Below are 8,794 nucleotides of genomic sequence, written 5' to 3' on the forward strand. Positions count from 1 at the left end.
TCGATTCCGAACGGAAGTAAAAGCCGTGCGGGAGGGCATGTGGCACTGTTTGCCGTCCGCGGTCGTGTCTCTACGGTTCTCTGCGGTATGTACAATGTCTTTAAAATCAACGGTGCTCCTATGCCTCTCTAAATAAAACACCGAGCCGCTCGTGCGTTCCGCGATTGTGTGAGCGGCGAAAGAGATGCCAACCCTGCAACTTGCAGACGTCTGGGACACGTCAAAAGGTTAATTGTATTTTGCCCATCTCATCGCCCTGCGCGTGTGTCCACAATGCCTTCCTCTCACCTCCCCCGTGGCCCCCCACCCCTTCGCGGTCGTCCCAAAATCCTGAGAGTGCTCAATGGCTGCGGTGATACCCCAGGTCGCTGGCGACGCCGTGCTCCACATCAGACGGCCTGCTCTCGCCGCTGCACGCTGACACCGACGCAGAGGCCTCGCCGCCCCGCACGGGCGACACGGGCGGGACGGGCGACTCGGGCCACTCGGCCGGCATCGGCAACGTGGCTGTCGAGGCCGTCGGGCACCGTGACGGCGGCGCCCCCAGAGCTGCCGCAGCTGCGGCCGCCTCGGCCTTCCTCTTCCCCTCTGCCCTGTCGTATGCACCCCTCGATGGCACCCAGTACCCTCGGCGGTCCGTCACCTCCTCTCCAGATGACCTGGACTCGCCGTTCGGGCCTCAGCCTCATCATCATCATCAACTTCACCAGCAGCAGCACCAGCAGAAGTCTCGGACGTCCGAGCGGCCCCACGGCGTGCCTGGGACGACCGCCGCCGTAGCTGCTGTGGCCCCCGGCGTGGCCCCACCGCAGCCATCAGCGCTGGAGGAGGGAATGGCGCCGTGCACGTGGGAGCTGCCATGGCGAGCTCCGTGCGCCCGCCCGGCTCTCGCCCGCAACTCCTCCTCCTCCTCTTCGCTGTCGTGCGGCCGTGAGGAGCAGGGCTCGCTCGACACGGTGGACGAGACGGACGAGGGGCGGCACCCCTCCCCAAAACCGCCCCCCCTGCCGCCCCCGCAACCAGGGGGGTTGGCGGCGGGGGCGCTGGAGGAGGCGGAGGTGTAGGGCAGATGAATGGGAGGAGATGGAAGAGAGGCGGTGGTGACGAAGGGTAGGGGTGGTTGCGGGGTGATTATGTTGGAGGAAGCGGAAGGGATGGGGATTGTGGAGGTGATGAATCACGAACCGTGGATGCACGATGTGGTGGGTGGAGACTGCTGCTGCTGCTCCCAGGGCCCGCGTGGGGTGGAGGAGCCGTTGGCTTCGTTTCCCAGGGCCCCGAGCTCTCAGGTGCTCACGAGAGACGGTGGCATCGCCACGCGGCACGATGCTCGTGTTTGCTTTGTGTTTCCGTTCGTTTATCCGATGCGTGCGTCTCCCACCTACAATGAGCGCCGAGTGGAACCTATTTCACTTGCCAGCCCCCGAGCCAGTAGTGGAAATTCCACATTTCTCTAACGGGGGCCGGTCTATCCACAGGACAACCACCATTGACTTTCTACAAAGAGTTACCCATTTTCCCAGACGTAGAGGGATGATTGGCCAAGTTGACTTGTGACCGGAAACTTTGTGGGTGGATCGTGTTATATGTCGTTGTCGTCGTTTGGCTTTCCCGAGCCGTGGTACCACCAGTTTTTCCCGAGCATTGCCTCCATTTGAGGACTAACGCCAACCCCGCCAGGAAGCCATTCACGAAGCCTTCCTTGCCGTCGAGAGGAAGTGAGTGAGGTGGTGGCCGGGTCGCTCGGAAGTTAGAGCACTGAGCCGGCACCGCTCAGAGCCTGGCTTCCAATCCAAGTCTCAGCCACTGCCGTGGTTGCACCGGGGGGTGGGGGGGGGGAGGTTTTCGGTGCGGCGAGTCGATGGCCGTGGCCCAGGTTCGCAAACAGCTCGGCAGTTTGCAGCGATGCGGTCGTAACGAGCATGAGAGTGTGTGCAGCGTCGCTTCCTCGGTCAAGCGACAGGCTCACTCGTGGACAAAGTGGTTGCTGGCGATTATTTGAGTCGCGATTTCTCTCAGACACCGTGATTTTGGTGGCACAGCAAACCGATCGGAGTCGGCTCGGGTTTCTGTAGAACCCACGGGCGCGACGTTTAGTCGCTAACCTCGTGACTCGCCGGTGTTGAGTGCGCGGCAGCGTGCACGCCGTGAGCTCATTGCAAGCGCATCGGGAGGTCCCCGCGTGCATAACTGCCCACTGTTTTGTTAACCACTTCATTTTTTTACAGAGCTTGACAATGGAAAGGTGAGAATCATCATGCCTCCAATACTTTTACTGCCATCGATTTACTTGGATTTTCTCGGAGACAGATATACAAGTCACATCAGCTGCCATGCCGTGCAAAATCTATAGCCTTCGGTATTTTTGATTGAAGAGCCGATCGACTTTCTGACATAGGAAATTGACTAATGGTGATTAAATTACACCGTCAACGTGCATTTATATTGCACCCGTAACATTATGAGCATCTTGATGATGCTCGTAATGTGTTTTAGCCTCGGGGACCCCCCCCCCCCACCAATGACAGCTGTCCCTGTGCGGCACGAGCCATAACCGTCACGTGCCAATTCGCCCATGGACACCGGGGGGGGGGGTCCTCGGCGGGGCCGTGAGAAGCGCGCTAAAACTATGAACTACCAAACTACTTTTTATCCGACGAAGTAAGGCCCCGCCAGAGTGATGTTGCTCTTTTTTCACAAGCGACCTGGCTGTAACAAACGATAGCGCAGCGAAGTGGCTCGTCACCGTGTGGGAATTAATAGCGTGGAGCTGTCACGGCTGGGGTTCTTTCCTGCTAAACACCACGCACTGCACCCTGAGACACTTTGCCGATTCCTGGATGTCACCTGATGAAGCTGGTTGTAATTGCTCGAATTGTAGATGCTGTTGGTTTCACTCCCCATCGTACCGGTGTACTGAACTAGTCACGAATTGGCGCGTTTTGTTAACGTGACACAATCTGACTCATTGTCCGCGTTGGGTGGTGGCGGGTTTAACGACACATTTATATTTACGTGATGTAACCCGAAAAAAACCTTTAATGGAGAACATTGGTCGCAAAAGCCTACCACATGTGAAACTCTTAATTACACTGACGGTCGACGGTGGTGCTCGGGGTGAGAACGGTTGGGAGCCTCGTTGGTCACGGACCATTTTCCGAGATGTTGAGAAATCTACGATCGTAAGCGAAGTGATGAACAGTTCGTGATGACGCGTAGGGATAACCGCGCATGCTCCTGGGGCCACCGCGGCCCAGTGGCCCCTACCGATTCGCGTGCTTGTTGGAAGCATCTTGAGAGGTGGATGACGTTACAAAAAGTCACTTTTGATGTGGCGTCACGGTGGCTAGGAGATGTTAACTACCTCGCCTGGTATACAGAAGCTTGTGGGTTCAATCTCGACCCTAACGCCTGCTGTATATTTGGAGTTTGCATGTCCCTCTCCCCGTGATCGCGTGGATTTTTATCCGGGTCCTCTGTTTTTTCCCTCCACATTTAGAATCAACATCACGTGTTTAGAGTGTTTGGCTACTGCCATGAATGTCCACGTGATGACGAGCCACTTTGTTGCGCCATCATTTGTGATAGCCAGGCCGTTTCTGAAAAAGAGCTACATGATTCAGTGGGCCTTTACCTGGTAAAATTAAAATAGTTCATGGTTTATGTCCGACGTTTCGCTCCACGTGCTGGGGCTACCACAAGTTGCTGCAGCGTTCCGTCAGAGAGCTTGAATGAGTTTCAGAAGAACCTCCCCAAATACATGAAGCGAAGCGAATCGACGTGCGGAGGCGAGAACTCCGTATTATCTACGCGCCGTGTCTACGCGGCCCCACGTAGAAAGATAGCCTGTGAATGACCACCAACCAGTGAACGTGGGTGACAAATAACTACGGTGAGACTGCTGCGTGAACCCAAAGTCATGGCTACTCCGCAATTTTTTCTGCAATGCCTACTCACTTTTCTTTTTATTTGCCCGCTTGGATTTTGCTCAGCGTGGAGGCAAGAGGGAAGGGTGGTTGGAGGCCGTCGTCCTGACAGCCCCAAGGGAAACACACCTACCGCATTCTCCGGAGTGTGAGACGCTCTGGAGAGTGAGACGCAGTCCCCGAAATTTTGCGTTGAAATACGGGGGAGCGAAAGTGATACTTTCACCCCAGAGAATACGGTAATGGTTGAGATGTGCACTTATTTTTGATTTGTTACACGGATGACGATCCCGTATCGCCAGCTGCCCAGAATTTTTTACGCGGAAAGAGATCCGTGGTGCTGCGTGAGCACAGACGACAACAACAATGGCAACAACAAAACCGTCAACATTGCAGAGAACGAGTACAGGGTCCCTGAGGCAGATTACTCTACTCAAGATGCTCTACTCAAGATGCACTACTCAAGATGCACTATTCAAGATGTACTACTCAAGCTACTCTACTCAAGGTACTCTACGCAAGATTGTCTACTCAAGATGTTCTACTCAAGATTGACTACTCAATATACTCTACTCAAGATTGACTACTCAATATACTCTACGAAAGATGCTCTACTCAATATACTCTACTCAAGATGCTCTACTCAAGATACTTTTCTCAAGATACTCTACTCAGAACCGAGCGATGTTTTGTCTGCGCGACAACGAAACGTGTGGGCCCGTGTGCATGTTTTTAGGGGAGTGGTAGTGAAGCGGTTAGCGTGCTGCGCTATGATCCCAGCGACCCGGGTTCGATTCCCGCTCACAGCCAACACCAGTGACGATTATCTGAACCGGTCCTGGGCCTCCCCTAGGTCGACTCAGCCTCAAATGAGTACCCGGTGCAGTGTGTAAACATCGGCACTGGAGAGACAAAGGCGGCCGGGCGTGGCGCTGGCCACCCACCCCCTCGTGTACCGTTCCGGCCTTCATAGGTGCTTGCTAACGGCATTTGACCCTACAGTCTGTTAGGCTATACGGGGGATATTTGTCTTTGTTTAGGCTGGCCTGCATACGCTCTATCCTGGAATTTGCAAGGCTGGATTGTGTGAGGAGCTCAGAAATCCTTGAAAGATCTGGACAAAGTCCCATCGGTAGTTCCTCTAGCAGGCAAGGCTGCGTTGCTTGAGGCACGGAGCCCACATGCCCAGCCAGCGCATGCCTAAACAGATTATGTTCGGCCAGATAGCGGGGCCTAAACAGGCGCAACACGGGTGAGAGAAGAGATGAAGTGATGTGGTACAAGATGATGTGAAGCTGAGTGGACTTGCCGATTACTGTACCAGCGGTGTCAAGATCGGCCTCTGTGGAGACGGCTCATGAAGGACGCTACTGGAGGGCAGAGGAGCGACGCTCACAACAACGAGCGGAGCGCCGGGCGGATAAAATATGGCAAGTTGGTACATTCGTGGGGTACAGCTGGTTATCCTCCAGTCATCTCAGCTAACCCATGGCACCTGCTGGGTCCGTCCCGAGACCTTCCAGTCAGCGAACCTACGTGGCCTCAAAGTGCACCTGGCCTGGCACAGGCGCCATGGTGACCTCACCGTCACTTTGTGGCGAGTGGCGGGTGTTGATATTGGTCGTGGTTTACGCGAGTTGCAGTGCTGTGACGGCCGGTGCGATGCTCTGCGCCACAAGCCCAGCGAGCCGCCGCTTTGGGAGGGCGGGCAGGCGGGCGGGGGGGGGGGGTTCCAAATCCTGGCCACGGTTTGCAAACACTGCGAGCCTCCCGTTGGTCCGGTCAGCCTTAAGCATGCGTGCGGTGAAGCATTCTCTCTCTCTCAAGCGGACGCCCGCGTTGGGAAGACACAACGCGGGGCGCATTTGCCGCTCGCTCACGCGCGCCGCTCCGGTGCTCTGGTGCTCGTTAACAGTGCCCCCAATCACCAAGAGTCGCGGCAGGCCAAAGGAAGGAACCTGTGTGTGTGTGTGCGCGTGCATGTGTGGAGCAACGCTTATAACAACGAGCGCCGGGTGGATAAAGCACTGCAAGTTGTCACTGTAGGAGGCACAGGTGGTGCATCGGCCAGTCATCTCAGTCGACCCGTGGCACCTGAGTTTGCCCCGTGAGCTCCTGCCAGCGGGCGTTCGACACTTCACGTGGCCTCAACGTGCACCTAGCCTGGCACAAGCGTCGTGGTGACGTCACCGCCACTTAGTGGCGAATGGCGGTTGTTGTTGTGTGTGCGTGTGTGCGCGTCTCTCGTGCGAGCGGCGTGATTTGCGTAATCTTGAACCCGCTGGCTGTACCCTGTTCATGCCAACCGTGCATGATGTGACGCATGTTCGCTAAATTTAGGCTTCGTTTCCTTAGAAAACGATGGGTTTTCATGGTGGGTGGGTGTTAGGGAGGGCAGGGGATGTCTGCCGAATTATAAAAAAAATAAGTTGCAAACCGTATTGTGAGAGCAGAAGGCATCATTATCGCCACTTAAATGGGACGTACGGGAAATCGGAGTCTAATTTGAGATGTGGAGTGACGCCTGTGGTTTGTCGACGGGTGAATGCGAAATGTGATGGAATTCGCATGACTTTGGTTTCTCAGTTCGCATGCTCATCACCATTACTACGTGTAGACTTTGTTATTCTTGATTTGAGGAAGGTTATTATCATTCAAATGACGTATTTTTGTAATCCCTAATTTTCGAAGCAATGATTTCACGTGCACATGCCCACAATGCAATGATTTATAATCCTGCGTCAAAGTGTCTCGAACGATCCACCGCCTGGTGCCCCCCTGCGCCAGTGGTGCCAATTCCACATTCACATGGACAGGACCTCGGAAGGATACGTTTTAACAACGTGCCAAGGTGTGCTCACAAAACAGCAGGAAGGCACGACTCCCATCGTACCCTGCGTGCATTATCACGTGGTCGCCCTCATTGTGTGTGCAAAGTTCACAGCCTTGTCCGAACCACCAGCTCAGGAGCTGAATGTGTGTGGCAGGACTGGTTCTTTATAACCACCAACTTCCTGCTGTGTGTGGGGAGTGGTGGCGTAGTGATTAGCGCGTCGCCCTACGAATCCGGCGACCCTAGTTCGATTCCCGCCCACAGCCACCATAACCAGTGACGATTATCTGAACCGGCTCTGGGCCTCCCCTAGGTACACTGAGCCTCAAGTGAGTACCTGGTGCGGTGCGTAAACATCGCCACTTGGGGAGACAAAGACGTCCGGGCGTGGTGTTGGCCACCCACCCCCTCGTGTGCCATGCCGGCCTTCATCGGTGCTCGCTACCAGCACTTGCCCCAACAGTTTGCTCAGGCTAAACGGGAGATATTTGTCTATTTATAACCATCAACTTTCCGCTGTGTGAGCAGCACGCCTTTTGTGCATTGTTAAATCTGTGCGAGGGTGTGTGTGCGTTCCCAGCCGGCACTCATTCTCCTGTTGTGATGATGGTGATGATGAACTCCTCTCTCCGCAGGCTAACCCGTCCCCTTTGACTTCGCGCACCGCGTCATTTAACCGACCAGAGCGATTGGCTAACCGCAACAACAAAAAAACACTCCACTGGGAACCCGGCGGTGCTTTTTTTTGCTGTCTCAGTCCGGTGGCATTGGCAAAACTGAGGCCACAGGTCAGAGGAGCCCGGTTCAATCCCCCCGATCCCACGACGGCGGAGACATCAACAAGGCGGCAGAGAGACTCCGGTGCCACGCGCCCACTGGAGCGGTGTGCGTCGTGAGAGTGGGTTTCGGTGGGGTGCAATGTGGGTATGTCCCACCCTCCGCCTGTCCGGCCCCCACGTGGAGGCAAGCGGGAGTGTAAGATCCCAGCAGGAAGCAGAGAAAGAGTAATGTTCAGTAATCCGTGCACCTAAGGGTGGTCTCGGTTACAGAACAGACTCAATCGGTTAATTGCAGCTTAAGATTACAAAGTTGTCTACGAATGCGTTGTTATTTTTTGTTGTTAACGGTATCAAATGTGCATGCCCTGAAAATAATTTTATCAAGGGGGCACGGTCAAACATACATCTGAGCCATTTGGAAATCATATCATGAAGTTTGACCGCGAAGTGTTGGGATATTTTCAATAAAAGTTTAAGAGAAACAAAGAAGGAATCAAATCCGTCAAGTTCGTCCATGGCTTATTCGCTGCTCTTCAAGAGATGAGGGGAAATGAAGACACTCCACCCCTACCCCCCACTGACCCCACCCACCCCCATTGACCCCGCCTACTGATCCCGCTCACCCCCACTGACCATGCCCCACTTAGTGGTTCGGCTCCACTGAATGGTGGAGCCTAAACACTAAGTGGTCGGGCGTAATCACTGAGTGGTGGGGCCTAGTCACTGAGTGGTGGAGCCTACTCTTTGTTTTTTTTTAGGTAAAGTCACGTAGGTAAAATAAAATCAAAGAAAACAACTAAATTAAATCACGATGTTTCGGAGGCAACACAAGCTTCAGTTCCCTGTGGAAGAGATATGTGGATGACACTTTCGTCATTTGGCCACATGGCGTCCCAGCTCTGAACCTTTTCCTACACCACATCAATTCCAGACATCCCGCCATCAAATTCACCATGGAAGTGGAGAAAGATGGCAAGCTACCATTCTTGGATGTTCTGTTTGAGAGGAGACCTGATGGCTCATTGGGCCATTCTGTCTACAGGAAACCCACCCACACAGATTCCTACTTGAAACCTGATTCCAACCACCACCCAGCTCAAAATAATTCTCTCATCAAAACTTTATACCATAGGGCTCATTGCATTTCGGACCAAAACCATCTCACCAGTGAATTAAAACATGTATACCTGGCCCTCAAAAGGAATGGATACTCTGACCGTACCATCCGCCAAGCTGTCTCTCCCTCCATACAGAAA

The 8,794-nt window shown here is 54.3% G+C and overlaps 1 protein-coding gene across 2 annotated transcripts in view; it reads left to right on the forward strand.

Moving 5' to 3' along the window:
* The window catches only part of LOC116941495 (potassium voltage-gated channel subfamily KQT member 4-like), a 234,567-nt gene extending 226,531 nt beyond the window's left edge, over positions 1–8,036 (forward strand). For both annotated transcript variants that reach the window (XM_076066672.1, XM_076066671.1), the window contains exon 15: positions 365–8,036. In XM_076066672.1, the coding sequence (XP_075922787.1) occupies positions 365–1,064 (700 nt within the window). In that variant the 3' untranslated portion in view covers positions 1,065–8,036. The remainder of the gene's footprint in view (positions 1–364) is intronic.
* Positions 8,037–8,794: the final 758 nt, after the last annotated feature.

Source organism: Petromyzon marinus, chromosome 12 (assembly GCF_048934315.1).
Source record: "Petromyzon marinus isolate PM22_M1 ecotype Great Lakes invasive population chromosome 12, UKy_Petmar_22M1.pri1.0, whole genome shotgun sequence".
NCBI classification, from domain to species: domain Eukaryota; kingdom Metazoa; phylum Chordata; class Hyperoartia; order Petromyzontiformes; family Petromyzontidae; genus Petromyzon; species Petromyzon marinus.